Source organism: Lissotriton vulgaris, chromosome 12 (assembly GCF_964263255.1).
Source record: "Lissotriton vulgaris chromosome 12, aLisVul1.2, whole genome shotgun sequence".
Lineage (NCBI taxonomy): Eukaryota > Metazoa > Chordata > Amphibia > Caudata > Salamandridae > Lissotriton > Lissotriton vulgaris.
In genome coordinates, this window is record NC_141700.1 from 514,013,365 (window position 1) to 514,031,494 (window position 18,130).

General features: G+C 49.4%; 1 protein-coding gene across 2 annotated transcripts in view; it reads left to right on the plus strand.

Annotated features, from left to right (window-relative positions):
- Positions 1 to 18,130, plus strand: part of SF3B3 (splicing factor 3b subunit 3) — a 274,045-nt gene that overhangs the window by 211,234 nt on the left and 44,681 nt on the right. For both annotated transcript variants that reach the window (XM_086945281.1, XM_086945280.1), the window contains exon 22: positions 9,790 to 10,002. In XM_086945281.1, coding sequence (XP_086801407.1) covers positions 9,790 to 10,002 — 213 coding nt within the window. The remainder of the gene's footprint in view (positions 1 to 9,789; positions 10,003 to 18,130) is intronic.

Below are 18,130 nucleotides of genomic sequence, written 5' to 3' on the forward strand. Positions count from 1 at the left end.
GACCCATTTCAGATAGCCCCATCCGAACCAAACGGGGACCCATGACGTATACTCTATGTAATATTTTAAGCTGCACCAATCTCAATCGCGCTGGAATCGCGACCTCCTTAGGAGAGGAGATCGCCGACCGCCAATCCTCGTCATCAAGCTCGAGGCCGTCACTGGTCCATTGATCCCGCAACTGCAATAAAAGGTCTGCTCTATGATTAATCAATTTTTTGTACACTAGGGATATGGCACTATCAGGCAGATGACCATCCAAGATACGATCCTCTAACGGGGTAGATTCCGGAATCTCGTCCCCTTCCGAGAAAACGAAAGTCAAAGCATGTTTAATCTGGGCGTAACAAAAGTATTCCGCCCCTCCCAATTCATACTCTGTCTGCAAGGCCGCAAATGATTTAACCTGTCCTTTCACCCATATGTCTCCGACCTTGGAGATACCAATAAGATCCACTTGTCGAACCCTTTAGTGTTCCACAGTTTGCCAACCCGATCTGAGCCGAAAAGTGGGGTAGCCAGAGTTAAGCGGTCCTTCCACCCTAAGGAACTGGTAGCATCACGCCAGACCCGCACCGCAGTTCTAGTTGGACCCGTCAAAGTCTTCATCACTGACTTAGAATAGAACACTCTATAATAATTGCCACCAGGTAATAACCACCTGTCCATGACGAAACCAGGATTCAATACGGGTCCATGCATACCGTGGTTGATGGCTGCCAACTGTGACACCCAATAATATCTCTTTATCAGGGAGGGCAATGCCCCCATCATACCATGGGAGCGTTAATATAGCTAGTGCAATACGTGGTCTGCCTTCCCATAATAATTTCCTCTGCAGATCCTCCACCAAACTAAAGTATCTAGCCGGAACAATATCTAGCGTGTTCTGAAGGGCATACAGAAAGCGAGGAAGCGACATCATTTTGAAAAGAGCTGCTCGTCCAAGCATGTACAATGGAGGTGTTCGCCAAGCCTCAACGTCTCGCCTTAATCAAGTCAAGGGAGGGAGAAGGTTCCTTTCGTAACAAACCATGGGGTCAATAGAAATATAGATTCCCAGAAATGTAAATCCCTCCTGTGCTATTTGAATAGGACAGTTACGGGGCAAGATCTGTGTCTCGCCACTGAGGGCGTAAACATAGGATTTCGCCCAATTGATGATCAAACCCGAGTTTCTACCAAAGGAGGCCAGAACATCGCAGAGTACCATTAGTGATTTCTTGGGGGAGGTCAAATACAGAAGAATGTTGTCCGCATATAAGGAAATACGATCCTCGAAGTGCGGCGACCAATAAATGCCCCTCATCGAGGGTTCCCAGCGGATCCACGCCGGGAGAGGCTCGAGAGCTAACGCAAATAAAAGAGGAGATAATGGGCAACCCTGACGAGTACCTCGCCCGAGACAAACGGTTCTGATACGTGACCATTAACTAGGATCTGGGCAAGAGGGTCTGCATATAGAAGACGCACCCAACTGATGAAATCGGAACCGAAACTGAATTTAGTTAGCACCGTCCACAGGTACGGCCATTCCACAGTATCGAACGCCATTGTTGCGTCCGACGCCAAAATGCCCGGCTCACGTAGCGTTGAGGCCCTCGCAAGGACCCCATGAAGACGCCTAAGATTGAGTGCCGTATTTCTGTGTGGAATAAAGCCAGACTGGTCTGGATGTACCAAATCGCTAATAACCTTTATCAGCCTATTAGCTAACAACTTAGCTAAAATCTTGGGTTCAGAATTCAACAGAGAGATCGGTCGATACAGAGGTAATCTATTCTTTGGTTTTCCCTCCTTATGAATTACGACTATCGAAGCCAGTCTCTGACTACGGGGGAGAAGACCACTGTCCGGGACCCCAGAAACATGTCTCTTAAGTACGGGGCAATCCTATCTGGTCGCAGCTTATATAACTCAAATCGGTAGACCATCGGGACCCATCGCTTTACCTGAATTCAGGGAGCGCATTGCAATGCCACTTCATCAGCGGTGATCTTACTATCCAGGAGGTCTCGGTCCTCTACAGACAAACACGGGAGCGCGATGTCTCGCAACAACCAGCATAAATCTTCCTCCGGTCTATCCGACACGGAAGAGTAAACAGAACGAAAATGTTTGGCTAAGCTTGCCACTATTTCTTGCGGATCAGTCACAAGAGTTCCGTCCTTCCATCTCAATTCGGGTACCACACGACTAGCTCTGTCTTTCCTATCCAACCATGCGATCAATTTACCGGCTTTATCACCAACATCGTAAATACGTCCCTGTTGTTCACGACTAGGAGCCTTCGCACCATCCGTTACCAACATTCTATATCCGACTGCTTTAATTGCAGGACATGTAATCTGGAGGGGGTAACCTCCTGCTCCAATTCAGATTCCAACGCAGCTATCTCCGATTCCATTCTAACCACATCCTCTTCCTTCTGTTTCTTAACACCGACTACTAAAGAGAGAGCCTGACCTCTAATCATGGTCTTAAAAGCCTCCCATAACGATACAGAGGAAGAGACCGAACCCTCATTCTCTCAAATAATGGTCCAATGCCTTAATCAGTGAACTACGAGTCTTGGGATTTCAAAGATACCAAGGGTTGGTGGGAGCTAGCCTCCCACCAGATCCAGATGCTAGTTCAAACCGAAACCAAAGTGGGGAATGATCAGAAATACCGCGAGCCATATGTCTAACTTCAGCAATATAGGACGCCTGTGCAGCCGGCACTAACACGTAGTCTATCCTGGAAAGACTACCATGGCCACCAGAGTGAAAAGTGCATTGTCGTTGAGTAGCGTGTAGCAACCTCCAGCTATCCACTAGGCCCATCGTGTCAATAAAGTCCGGCAACCAACCCCGCGCCCCGTGAGAGCCTGAGGTGGGTGCCTGTCCAAGTCTCCAGATAACACTGCGTTGAAGTCACCCCCCAGAATCAGAAACCCTCCCGGAAGATCTAATAGGACCCTTCCCAGATCAGCAAAAGTCGTAGATTACAGGCCAGGAGGAACATAAACAGACACAAGGGAAAGCACACGGCCCTCCCATCTTCCAGAAACCGCAACATAGCGGCCCCTCATCGAGGACCGAGTATTCTACTACAAATGGAAAAGACTTCTTAAGGAGAATTCCAACCCCCCGGGACCCAGACGAGAACCCCGCATGGACCACCTGATTGTATCCCTTTCTGTTCATGGCGTGACACGTATTACCCCACTAAATGAGTTTCTTGAAGCAGAACTACATCTGGTGAGTGTTGCTTCAAAAGTTGTAACACCACTCCACGTTTGATCTTGTCCCCCAGCCCGTTCACATTCCGACTCATCAACCTCAATCCCCTACCCCCCATCATGAAACAGAATGAAAAAGCTTCTATCACCCCCCCCCCCCCCCCCCCCCCCCCCCCCCCAATATGGTCAGCGCAAAACTACTCTGGTTCAGAACCATACAATCTAAGAAACCCTAGCAACCCCGGAGACAAGACATTTGATATTCATTCCTGAGCCATTTGTTCACTTCAGCCCCACCAGATGGTTCCCCCAAATCTTGCTGGGCCGGCAAAGTGTCTAACCAGTCGGCCACCACTTCGGGTTTATCAAAGAAGTAGGTTCTTTCATTATGTTCATCCTCAGCTTGGCCGGAAAAAGCATAGCGTATTTGAGGCCCATGTCCCGCAGTCTCCTCTTCACCCCCAGAACACTGAGTCTTTGTTTTTGAACCGCCTGTGTGAAGTCCGGATAGAAGCTGATAGTTGAGTTCTCAAATTACAGGGGTCCACTTGCTCGAGATGTCTGGAGGATAGCATCTCTATCTCGGAAATTGAAAATCTGCGCTATAATGGGCCTCAGCGGGGCAGCACCCACGTTCGGTCTTCCACCAGGAACTGTGTGTGCTCTCTCCACAGTGAAGAACTTACTCAGACCCTTGGGCTTTAGATGGTTCATGACCAAGTTTTCAATGAAAAGGTTGGCCGCTTGCTCCTCTGCCTTTTCCGGAACACCGATGACAAGGACATTGTTCCTTCGGGCCCTCCCTTCAAAGTCCTCAAGGTGGCGGACAACCGAGTCGTTCGAGGCCCTCAAGTTCCGCATCTCTCTGTAATTCGACGACGTCATCAGTTAGACTCAATGTCTTAATGTCGAACGATTTGACCTTCTCGTTTGTCTTTGCGGGGTCCGTGCGGATAAGATTGACATAAATAGCCACTGTATCCAATTTATGCACCAGGGTCTCCATCTTGTCTCAGAATTTTCTTCTAATGATATATTTGTATGCTTCCCTACCCATAGTTGTCTCCCATGTTCAATTTCCCAGAGCAAATGCTAAGAAAATGTGTTTTCTATCTCTCGCTCTTCTATGCTGTTTTTCTGCCTTAAATAGCTAAGAAATATGTTGCACACTCCCTCACGTTCTACGCTCTTCTATTCTCCCCCCTCAACTTGTGTTGCTCTTTCCCTCGTGCTGCTCTTTCATCAGCTTCTCCGCGATGCTCTTGCACCCTGTTGTAATACCCTCACAAACACCCAAACCATTTAGGTTTTTAGTCCCAGCCTCATCACCCGTCCCATTTCCCATGTAATTTTTTTTAATCGTTTTTTTGGGAGGACCCGGCCACTACTGGCCAGCAGCATGCATCCTTTTACACTTTGCATGCCTTTCATGTTTCTTTTGGACGGCTGCCATGTTAGATTGGATGTGTCACTTCGCAGATGGCCTTCTTTGAGTGTGTTAAAATCATGTAAAAAGTACCATTGTTTGCATGTGTCCGCATGCAATTGCAAAGATAAATTAACGTAGGGTCGTCTGCAGTCAAGCATTTTGCAGGTTTGTCCTGCAGTTGTATCCCGCTGTACTGAGAGGCATTGAAAGAAGCCTGTTTTTCTGTGTTTTGGTTCCCCTAACTCTCTCAAAATACTAGCAGCTCTTTCAGACGTTTGAGCGCTCTGGGATGTGGCTACAAGGGAGGAATTGCTGCATAGAAGGGGTCTTGTACAATGCAGCTTCAGGAGCATGTTCAGCTAAGGGGGTGCCATTCCAGCCACTGTATCTGTGCATGAATACCATGCTGGACACCAGTCCTGGGAGTATGCTGTTGATGTTTATTTCTGCCATTGAGCCAATTTCAAAAGGGCCAACATATTGTGAGATTAGTGGACAAAGGCACATGATGGGTATAATTTAGCCAGTATCATCAAACAGTTTGAGTAGTAGACCCGGGAATGCTACAAAGGCATTATATTTTCCACCATACTGCCTTTTGATAAATGTATCAAGAGGAGGCACTTCTCCCTTTCAACCGATAATATTCTGTACATTATTGTTGGTAGCATGTGTGGCTGTAGATACTCTGCATACTTCTGCCATCTAGTGTTGGGCTCGGATGTTTGCAATATATTTTTCTTTAAAGAAGTCTTTCGAGTTACAATGTATAGTGACTCCTCCGTCAGCTGTCAATGTGCCTGGGTGTGAGAGAGTCATTCTTTTTGCATGGTTAGCTCCCACTTTTTGCCTGGTTTTGATGTGGTTTCGATTGTAGTGCACAGGGTCCCTGCCATCTAGATCCCCTGTGCCAGTGCTTCTTCTCTTAAAAACATAGCCCCAAATGATACTTTAATTCCCTCTAAGTCCCCAGTAAGTGGTACCCTGGGTACCTAGGGCCTGGGAACTGAAGAGGGTCCCCTGGGACCGCCCCATCACTAGGATCATGCCACTGCCTTTGAAGCATGCGGTCCTGCGGGTGGGCGGGTGCAATACCAGCCAGCACCGCCTGAGGCACAGGCAATTCACCACTCTAGCAGACCTCACAGCTCTAAGGCAGGGTGCACTATACCACCGGTGAGGGCATACCTGTATGAGCAGATATGCCCTAACAATATTGAAGTCCATTCCTTAATATTGTGAGAGACAGGAAAGTCATAGAGAGTACACGGGCTGTAAACTCGACAACTCTAGTTCCACAGCACCATGAGGGGTTTACTGAACACAGGGGTGTTTGGTACCAAACTACTCCTCTCTATTAATCCACACTGATGCCATGTACCCTGAGGGCACCTCAGCTGCCTCCTGAAAACCTGTCAACCCTGGTGTGGTATCTGACTGGTTGTAGGCAGCCAGCCATCCACTACCAGACATGTTTCTGGACCCCTGGCAAGAGAGCCTCTGCTCTTTGAGACCAGAAACAATGCACATACTGGGTCGAGGCGTTGCACCTCCTCCCCCAGGAAGGGCACGTTGCTCGAAGAGAGAAGCTTCAAAGCCCTGTTGCTTTTGTAATGCAACCTCTAGTCTCTGCTGCTAGCAGCAGATTGCAGCCCCTGGTTCAAACCCCCACATTTGGGCGAGATAACCTGAGGGAGAAACTTAGTGAGAAAGGGATGTTTGCCCCCATATGTCACCTCGACCCCTCAGGTGCTGGAGGCGAAGTAAAGCACATTTTTCAGTACACCCCATATTGGAGATAGTGGGACTATGATTATGCCCCCCCCCCCCCCCCCCCCGCCCCCTTTCTCACAGGAGGGTGTTGTAAAAAAGTTCCCTCCTTTTGCTTAACTGCTGATGTACTTGGACTGAGTGTTCCCTGGCTCCTGCCAAACAGGTACCCAGGGCCTATGTACTTTCCCAAGTACTGCATTGAAAATAAAATTCAATTGGCACACTCTGGCCCCAGGTCATCCCCTTGTAAATGGTACCACAGGTACCAAGGGCACTGTGGCAGGGAAGGCCTCTAAGGGCTGCAGCACTTATTGTGCCACCTTAGAAGATATATATACACCCCCCCCCCCCCCTTTTGCAGGCTGCGTGTATTTTGGTGCAGGACAAAGTGAAAAGTTTGCCTAAAACCCAATGGCCTGGCATTGATCAGCTACCTCTCTAGCTGGGTGAACTATACCATTGATGAGAGGTGCATGAGCCCTATACCCCTACAGTGTCTAAGCCAATTCTTAGACATTGTAAGTGCAGTAATGTCATTTAAGAGTATATGGTGCTAGGAGTTTGTCATTATGAACTCGAAGGTACCATAATGGCTTAACTGAAACCTGGGAAGTTTGGTATCAAACTTATCCGCACATTAAACCTACACTGATGCTAGTGGTCAGATTTAATGTAAAATGCACACAGAAGGCATCTTAAAGTTGCCCCCTGAAACACGACCTAACACTAGTGTCCAGACAGAGTGGCTGCTACCAGCAGACATTTTGTGGACCCTTGGGTCGAGAGCCTGCTGCTCTCAGGGTCTGAAACAATGCACATCTTGGGACGAGGTGCCAAGCCTCATTCCCCAGGATGGGCAGGGCCCACGAAGGGGAAGCTACAAAGGTTTGCCGCCTTTGTGAGCTTCCCCAGGCCTTTTCCTGCTTCCAGCAACTGGCCCCCACCTGTTCTAACCCTCACTTTGTGTGGGAGAATCGGTAGGATGGCATTAAGGTGGGTGTGGACGCCCATGGTAAGTAACCCATTGTTACCCTGTAACCCCCCCCCCAAGATCTAGTGTTTAGGTGCCTCTCCCATACCCTGAAAACAGATATCTGATGACCTAAGAAGTCCGGACACTGAAGAACTGCACCACCATGAAAAGTTGGACCAGTGACTGACTCTGCTCCAGCCCTGCCGGCTTGTCTGTTGCCTTTCATCTCGGCTACAAAAAGACAACTTGTTCTGCAGGCCCAGCGACCTGCAAAGCCCTGGGAGTACTGCCTGCAGTTGATAAAGACTCCATCTCCTATGGACACTGAACGTCTCCAGAAGGAACCATCTACAAAGAAAATAACTCTGCCCTGAGGAAACGCGAATTCCCCTCCCGATCCACCGCTGCACCCAATGCCTCAACTCAGACTACCCCTGACCGTGACCTGCCCGGTAAGCTGTTTTCCTACTCCTTAGGACACCCCTGGGCTGTGGGAATCCCGACCGACAATGTCCCTACGTCCCCTAGCATCTGTTCTTCCCTGGGCAGCTGTGGGTTTTCTTCGTCTGGCCTGAGCCTGCAGCCTTTCTTCAACCTCGATCTCCCCCGTTGAAGTGAATTGAAGCCCAAAGCTGTGTTGGCACTCTGCACCTGGCTGCCCCTGTGCTGCTGAGGGTGTAAGTTTGGTGCCTCCTTGTGGTCCCCCTTGTACTTGCCTTAACTCCAACAGATCTACCTCTGACACCCCTTTACTCTAGTGTGAACAGTGCATCTTCGAGAACCCCAATTCCCTATTGGTAAACATTGGACACTGATTATCGAACAACATGGAAAGGGAGTTCCCAATGATAAAGAGGACAAAAGTTCAAATAGTCAGCGCTTTCTCTTTGTTTGATGTTATGATGTTCTTATCTGAGTTTGCATGTTTGTATTGGTTTGGGAACGAGTCAGTTGTTGATTGAATGAGTGATCTGTGTGCCATTTCCTATTACCTTCTGTGCTCCTGGGCTGTTGCTGTGCTTTTTGTGTATTTTTCAGATTAAATTAAATTTTATATATAAATGAGGTAATTAAATGAATTATGTATTGACTTCAACTATGTAAATCTGATACATCTTTTTATGAGAATAAAAACAAAAATATAATTAAAAATTTGAAATATAATTAGCTGTTCTGTGGGCGTTTTTTGCTGAGTATTTGAACTTTTATCCTCTTTACCATTGGGAACTCCCTTTCCATGTTGTTCGATAATTATTCTGCCCTGGTGGGTTGTTCCCCCTCCCTTTATCCTGTTTAGGTTTCAGTGCCCCTCTTCTCGTTTTTTGCAAACATTGGACACTGAGCCCGATTCTCACCTCTGCACCCGGCTGCCCTTGTGCTGCTGGTAGTGCTTGAGCCATGTGTGTTTTATTAATCACTTTGTGCATAAAAAATGTCTTGCACTCCTCTGTGTTAGGCCTAAGACTGCTTGCCCACACTACCACAAATAGAGCACTTTGGGTGTACATCACGCCCTGTGCATTTCTGGGTAATCTCTGGACTTTGTGCAAGCTATAACCACTAAGTGGTATACCATATACAGAGCTAGCTTACTACTGTCGTACAGGATTGAAGGTGTTGTCTACGACAAGGGACTTCCTGGGCATATGACTGATGTCGCACAAGGAGGGGGACATGGCACTAAATGGTGAACTAACGCAACCAAAAATGCGAGGGTCCATGGACTAAAAGATTTCTGGACTCAATGGTGTGTAGCAAGTGAATCCACTTTTGTCTGTGCTAAGACGCTCAAGCCTGCAATGGCAGCCTGCATGACTTAGGTGAGGGGTCCTTCAGGGTGGCCCAATATGTGCTGCAAGCCCTTAGGGACCCTCTTCACTACCTCAGACCGTTTGTACCTGGGGCACCATTTGCTAGAGATTTACAGAGGGTGCTAAAGGTATTGCCAATTGGGATACAATTGCACAGTTTGGGGAAAGATCTGGCATTGTGGACCTGGTTAGTAGGAACCCAGTGAAACTCCTTTCAAAATCACATCAAATGCAGGTAAAAAGTGGAGGTGAATAATTCAAAAAGAGGCACTTTCCTACAGATAACGGTTAATCTTAGTGGTGTGGATTCAACATTTGTTGGGGACATTATTTAACACGGACACCTTTTCTTAACACCTAGGGAATTGACAATCTTTGGTAACCTGTATGGTCTTAAACAAGTGTATTCTCTTATACATGCTAATAACCTTTATACAGCTTGTGATCTTTCACACCTGCTTGCATCTTCTGGCCTGTGTTGTCTGGTCCCAAAACACACACAAAAAAATGACTACTCTTCTCAGCAGGAGTTTGAATGTTAGATGTATCCCAAAATTGAAACCCTTCCTTTATTTTACAGCATCTGGCAAACTTCATCTCTGGCATCCAGACCATCGGTCACCGGGTAATTGTATCAGACATTCAAGAGAGCTTCATATGGGTTCGCTACAAGAGGAATGAGAACCAGCTCATCATCTTCGCCGATGATACTCACCCTCGCTGGGTCACCACAGCATGCCTCCTGGACTATGAGACTGTGGCTGGTGCAGACAAGTTTGGAAACATCTGTGTGGTGAGTTCATAGGTGGCATTCCCTCAGGCCACTGGTACCTATTCATGTTAATATAGCTGTAAATAACTCTGCTTGAGGTGAAGATAATGGGTCTAAGTGACTGTGATAGTCATTTTAAAAACAAATCTGTGGCAAGTAGTTCCAGCATCTTGGACTTTGTAGAGGGCTTTGCCAAACATTTTGCTCTCACCTCTATTTTTAGTGATCTAATTCTCCAGTTTGCCTTTTTTCTTCTCGACAAGTAATTTTCTTAGTTCTTTATCAGAATTAGAAAAAAAATGCTGTTTATTTAAATAAAGAGTGAGGGACCTGGTCCCATTTTCTTTGTCTATGAGCTGTTGATCTATGGAATTAATTATTTGAACATCTTCTCTGTGGCCTTTTATACTGAAGGAAAAGCAAATGTTAGAGGCATGTGGGCTGCTGAATTCATATCTGTGCATAGATCGCCACCTAGTGTTGGGTCCGGTTGATTGCACATTGTTGTCCTGGAAGAGTCTTCGAAGTATCACGAGATAGGTGGCTCCTCCCTTGGACTACAGTGCGCATGGGCATCTTCTCCATCCTTAGATTGTTTTTTTCCGCCATTGGGTTCGGATGGGATTTCCAACTCTGAGTTCGGAATCGATAAAAAACTTTTCGAAAAGGCCAAAAGGCCTTCTGGGTCGTTGGTATTGTTCGATCGGTGCCGACAACTTTATTTCTGTTGTTTTATACTCGGGACGTCGAATCGGGCCGCGTGGCCTTCTCGACACCAGGGGACCGATCGTCGATGGAACGAAGTCCATTTAAAAGATGCCCCAACTGTAACTCGAAATTCCCACACATAAACACCCTGTGTGTAACAGGTGTTTATCTCCGGAACACAATGAAGCCGACTGCTTAGCTTGTGCGCAGTTTCGATCAAAGAAAACACTTCGGATTTGAAGAACAGCAAGGCAGACGATGCAGAAGCCAGTGCCTGACCCGGAGAACATCTTTGAAGACGACGAAGAGGTCGTTGAAGCTGAGGACTCAGACCAGCAGTCGGAGCAGGGGTTGGAACATGACTCCAACTACTACGTCGACGAAGAAGACAACATCGTCGAGGTAGGGGACGACGATCCAGGCATCGGAGCCGTTGAGGACGACTCCGGCGAGGACACTGGGCCAACCGTGAGTACGGAGCCCAGTACATTTACTGATACGCTTCCAGAGGCTCAGGTCGAGGCATCGCCGGAAGGCCTTCGCCAAGATCAGAACATTGATTCTACAGCCCCGCAATTTAGCCCGGCTAAGAACATAAGGCAAGAGCCATCGGTGCAACATTACCATTCCTTGGTAATATCGAAACCGAAAGTAAAAGAAGCAAAACTGAAACCGAAACTGATAGACTTTAGTCTTCGGATCGAAAGGTGCAGATTCATCGGCGCCGACTAAACACAAAATGGCCGTCGACCCGGCTGGGTCGCATATCAGGGTTGTCAAGCCGAGAGCCAGTACACCCAGGGACATGCCTAAGCTAAAGGCCGTCGAACCGACGAGATTTATGTCGACTCCAGGCAACACAAAGAAAGGACTCCAGCAGAAGATGGTTTTCGAACCGAAACAAAAAGTCGACAAACCAAAGACGGTGCAAACAAAAACACTCGAGCTGAAGTCAAGGATCGAGTCGAAGGGGTCGCTCGAGCTGAGGCAGCAGAACGTCGCTCCGATGCAGCAAGCTCCGAAGACGACACAAGGCCAAAAAATGGTTATCGAACAAACAAGAACAGTCGGATCGATAACAATTACGGCACCAAAGAAATTCATACAGCCGAAAAAGACTGCTGATGCACCAAAGTCCCTCAGACCGATAAAATTTGGACTTCCAACGCACATGTAGCAAAGATCGGTCGAACAGACTACGGACATCGAACCGACGCAAACAAGAAAGACGATACCGGGAGAAGAGCTCAAGCACATGAAGAGCAAGAGCCCTCGACAGAAGAACAGTCGAAACTATATGTTGACCCCGATACTGGCAGAGTTACCCTATTAAAAAGGAATAGCAGGCCAGACACTTCTGCTGAGACCTACAAAATACCACTAAAAAGGAAAAGACTCTTCTACATCTCCAACTCTCTTTGAACCTATCAGACCACATGTGCAAGAGACTTATACATATTCTCCCACACGCACAGATGAGGATGTGGAATATGAGGATAATGAACTATACAATTATCCTGGGGACAATGACCAGGACAACCAAAATCAACCATGGTCGGACCCTGTAGATCCTGTAGACTCTCAGCCCATGCAAGACAGTACTGCATACCCTGCCAAAACTTCGCCTACAGAGGACACAGCTGCTTTCAATGCATTAATAGAAAGAACAGCATACAACCACCACATAGAAATTCATGCAGACCCCATTGAGGAAGACTTCCTCATTGACACTTTAAACACTTCTGAAAGAACAGTCAAAACAGTGCCAATGTTAAAAGGGGTGCTTAAACACGCAGGGGACATATTTAAGGAAACAACCAGGGCAAGAGTCATTAACCCCAAAATAGAGAAGAAATATAGGCCAGCACCAGTGGACCCTACATACATTAAGGGACATCTGCCCTTAGACTCTTTGGTAGTTTCAAATGCACGGAAACGTGCTAATTCTCAGACTACTGGCGAAGCTCCACCTCCAGACAAAGAGTCTAAAATTCTGGAGGCTTCAGGCAAGAGAGTAGCTGCTCAAGCAGCTAACATATGGAGAATTTCAAACACACAAGCCCTGTTAGCCAGGTACGACAGGGTACACCCACTACGACACACTAGAGCAAATTCTCCAGCACCTACCTGACATGTTCGAGGCATGTGGGCTGCTGAATTCATGTTCGAGGCATGTGGGCTGCTGAATTCATATCTGTGCATAGATCGCCGCCTAGTGTTGGGTCCGGATGATTGCACATTGTTGTCCTGGAAGAGTCTTCGAAGTATCACGAGATAGGTGGCTCCTCCCCTGGACTACAGTGCACATGGGCATCGCCTCCATCCCCAGATAGTTTTTTTCCACCATTGGGTTCGGATGTGTTTCGGTTCCCTCTGTCGGAATCGATAGTTGTTTAACTTTCCTAACGTGAGACCAAAAGGTCTTTAGGACTCGCGTCGGTATTGTCCATCGTTCGGGTTGGCTTATTTATCGGCTCCGAACACTTGCTGCCCCTCCGCGTGCTGTCGGCGCGGACGGGCCTACACGACGCTCCAGACTACTTCAACATGGAACGAACTCCGTTTAAGAGGTGCCCGGTGTGTACCTCTAAGTATTCGCACCTCGACGTGCACCCAGTGTGCAACAGATGCTTGTCGCCGGACCACGACGAGGCCAAGTGTATGGCCTGCTCAAAGTTCCGGTCAAAGAAGACTCTCAAGCTACGTCGGGCCGCGAGACTGCAGGCCCAGTTATCGGCACCCCCTCCAGCCAACATCTTTGAAGAAGACGTTGAAGACGACACCGTCCTACAAGTTTCGGACTCTGAGCCAGCGTCGGACGATGAGAACTACGACGCGGGAGATGAAGAGTTCGAGGAAGTCGTCGGAGGTAGGGGACGACGACGGGGCCATTGCCACCGTGGAGGATAGCTCGGAAGAGGAGCATCCTCATATTGACTCTGGGGCCGAACCCCAGCATAAGGCCCAGGTCGAGGGATCGCCTTCGGGCCTTACCCAAGACCTAAATACTCGTCCCACGGCCCCGCCTCCGGGCCCGGCCACGGACATTCAAGATGCGCCACTCCCGGTACAGAAACCGTAAGTGAAGCCATCAGGATCCGCACCATCCGTATCGAAACCGAAAGTGAAAGTCGCACTGGTGGGACCAAAGGCTCCAGAGGCCTCGGCGCCGAAGAAGTCCACCGAGATCAAGAGCCACGTCAAGATGGCCGACCCGAAGACACCGGTGTCGAAGGCGAAGACGCCCGACGCGGCTGCGTCGGCACCGAAGATGGTTGACGCGCTGAAGGGCCGCGTCGACTCCAAGAAGGTCGATGACCCTAAAAAAGCCTCAAGCGTCAGGACGACCCCAAAGCTCTGGCTGCGCCGATCCCGGTCGACAAAGCCAAGGGCGGTGATGTGCCGGCTCCAAAGACCGTGCCTTTGATCACCGACCCGGATCAGGACTCAGAGGACTCGCTCGAGACGGTCCAACCCTCGCCGTCCTTTACGAAGAAGGTCACGGAGTCCCTTCAACGCATTCGGAAGGGTGCAGTGGCTCCCGAACCGAAGGATGATGCGCCGAAGCCTCCAAATAAACCGGCGAAGGCGCAGACGCCGATCCACTTCACGCTGCCGCCAAAGACGACGCCGAAGGCTTTCGCTCCGAAACATGGGGCTGGGGTGCCCTTGAAGCTGGTGTCCACGCCTAAAGCATCTTTGGTGGTGCCGAAGCCTCGGCTCCAGCCACTCGCTGACGAAGAGCGTCGAGAGGTTGTCATCGACGCCAACACAGGCAAACTCTCTCTCCTTAAAAGGAAGATCACACCGGAGCCAGTGTTGGAACATTTTCGTATTCCACTCAAAAAGAAGTTGGACTCTGCGGGTACTTCTGCCCCTATGGAGCCTGCATCCCCACAAGGCCTCGAACTCTCACCCACTCACTCTATCGCTGGGGAGGGTGACGGAGACGAGGAGGAGGAGTACAATTATCCAGCGTGCTCGGATCCAGAGGAGGTCAATGAGCCATGGTCTGCTGGAGGCGACCCTGAGGACCCTCAGTCAGGACAGGAGCCGCATATGTTTGCTGCAAAAACTTCCCCAACAGAGGACTCTGCGGCCTTCAACGCTCTAATTGAGAGAGCTGCGGCCAATCACGATGTCGACCTCCATGCGGACCCAGTGGATGTCGATTTTCTGTTTGACACTTTCTCGGTGGCTGAAAAGACTGTCAAGACATTGCCCATGCTCAAAGGAGTGCTAAAGCACGCGCCAGAGGTTTTCAAGGAGCCCACCCGGGCGAGAGTCATCAATCCTCGTATTGACAAAAAATACAAGGCAGCGCCCACTGATCCAACGTACATCAAAGGACACTTGCCACTGGACTCTTTGGTTGTATCCAACGCACGCAAGCGGGCAAACTCGCAGACCACGGGTGATGCTCCTCCCCCAGACAAAGAATCGAAGATCTTTGAGGCCTCAGGAAAACGTATTGCTGCGCAGGCAGCTAATATTTGGCGCATTTCAAACACGCAAGCCCTACTTGCACGCTACGATAGGGCACACCATGACACCCTAGAAACACTTCTACAGCACTTACCTGATCAGTACAAAGAGGGAGCTGAAATGTTAATTCAGGAGGGGAAGCTTATCACCAACGCTTCCATTAAGTGCGCACTGGACGTGGCTGATACCGCCTCCAGAGCCATAAACACTAGTGTGCTACTGCGTAGGCATGCTTGGCTTAGGATATCGGGCTCTAAACCAGACATACAGACAACCATCTTAAACCAAACAGTTAATCCAGACCACCTGTTTGGGCCTGAAGTGGATGCAACCCTTGAAAAAATGAAAAAAGACACTGACACTGCTAAGTCTATGGGGGCCCTGCAGTCCCAGCAGTTTCGGGGTGGTTCCTTTCGCCGCTCCAATAACAGAGGCACCTCAAGGGGTCAGGCATCACAATCCACGCCATACTATAAAAGCAACACCCAGACCTCATACACCAACAAGGGTAGAGGTGGTTACCGGGGCAACAACGTCAAAGGCAGAGGACGTGGAAATAACAGCTCCAGGTCCTCCACCGCCAACAAACAGTGACGCCTTGTCACTGCCCCCCGACCACACAACACCAGTCGGGGGGGGAGACTCCAGCAGTTCCTGCCCGCGTGGAAATCTATCACCACGGACAGGTGGGTCAAATCTCTTATCCAATACGGTTACTGTCTGGAACTCACTTCCACTCCACCAAACATACCTCCAAGGACCCGTCCTATGTCTGGCGAGCACTTGCACTTGTTGCAGCAGGAGGTATAAGTCATGCTGCAAAAAGGGGCAATAGAGCTCGTTCCACTGCAAGAAAGGGGAACGGGGGTTTACTCTCTGTACTTTCTAATCCCCAAAAAGGACGGATCCGTCAGGCCCATCCTGGACCTCAGGCCACTCAACTGGTACATTCTGTCAGAACATTTCCATATGCTCACGCTGCAGCAGGTTCTCCCTCTGCTTCGGCAGGGGGACTTCCTGGCTACTCTGGATCTCAAGGATGCATACTTTCACATTCCCCTGCATCCTTCACACAGGAGGTACCTCAGATTCACAATTCAGGACCAGCACTACCAGTTCAGGGTTCTGCCTTTCGGGGTCACCACAGCGCCCAGGGTCTTTACAAAGTGCCTGGCGACTGTGGCGGCGCATCTAAGACGTCAAAACATCCACGTCTACCCCTACCTGGACGACTGGCTCATTCAGGCAAAGTCGGAACAACAGTGCCGACCACGTGTTCCGCACCATTCATCTCCTGCACGATCTGGGATTCTCACTGAATTACCCAAAATCCCATCTCCAGCCCGCCCACATACGGCAGTATCTGGGCGCGACAATAAACACTCTGGCAGCCACTGCGCAGCCAAATTCAGTGAGAGTCGCCAGTATTCAGACGCTGATCCAACGATTCAGACCTCAGCACTCGCTTCCAGCGAAGGTGTTCATGCAGTTGATAGGCATGATGGCCTCCTGCATCTCCATTGTCCCGCACGCGAGGTTACATATGCGTCCGCTCCAGGAGTGCCTAGCACGTCAGTGGACTCAGGCTCACGGGCAGCTAACAGACCTAGTGTTGGTATCGATCGGGCGTACAACTCTCTGCATTGGTGGAATCCACAAAACCTTTGCAAGGGCCGACCGTTCCAAGAGCCTGTGCCACAGATTATCCTGACAACGGACGCTTCTCTCCAGGGATGGGGAGCGCATGTACTCCACTACACAGTGCAGGGACTATGGACACTACAGCAAAGGAAGATGCACATCAATGTATTGGAACTGATGGCGATCTTCATGGCCTTAAAGGCATTCAAAGTACATCTGTGCAACAAGGTCGTGTTGATCCGGACGGACAACATGACGGCCATGTACTACATTCAGAAGCAGGGAGGAACACACTCTCCACAGCTGTCTCATCTGGCTCAGAGCATGTGGAAGTGGGCCATTCAGAGAAACATCTTCCTCATGGCAGAACACCTCCCGGGCAAGGACAATCAGATGGCGGACCTGCTCAGCAGGTACAGCCACCAAATGCACGAGTGGGAGATACATCCATCAGTACTCCAACCGTACTTCCTAAAGTGGGGTCATTCAGAGATAGACCTGTTCGCCACAAGGGAGAACGCAAAATGCCAAAGCTTCGCCGCCAGGTTCCCACACCCGCATTCGCAGGGCAATGCGATACGGATGAACTGGTCAGGCAGATTTGCGTACGCTTTTCCCCCAGCACCTCTGATACCGCTGGTGGCACGCAAGCTCAGGCAGCACTCGATGACTCTCATCCTGGTTGCTCCAACGTGGGCTCGCCAACCATGGTACACCACGTTTCTGGAATTTTCCGTGGTACCGCATCAAAGGCTTCATCTCACACCCAGCCTTCTGACGCAGAGCCATGGCGACATTCAGCACCCAGATCCGCAACAGCTCAACCTGGCGATCTGGCTCCTGAAGTCCTAGAGTTTGGCTACCTCAATCTTCCCCCCGATTGCATGGACATCATTCGGGAGGCAAGAAAGCCCACTACTAGAGCATGTTATGCGGCTAAATGGAAGCGGTTTGTCGTTTATTGTGCAAACCACGACATTAACCCGCTGGATGCTTCCATTGAGAACATCATATGTTACCTGTTCCATCTGTACCAATGCAATTTGGCGTATTCTTCCATCCGCATTCACCTGTCTGCGATGGCCGCGTACCTCCAGAATAGGCAACACCTATCACTTTTCAAGGTTCCTGCTATCAAGGCATTTCTGGAAGGACTCAAAAGGGTCATTCCACCACGGACACCACCAGCTCCAGAATGGAACCTCAATGTGGTTCTTACAAGGCTGATGGGTCCTCCTTTCGAGCCACTACACTCTTGTGAGCTTCAGTTTCTGACTTGGAAAGTGGCTTTCTTAGTAGCAATTACATCGCTACG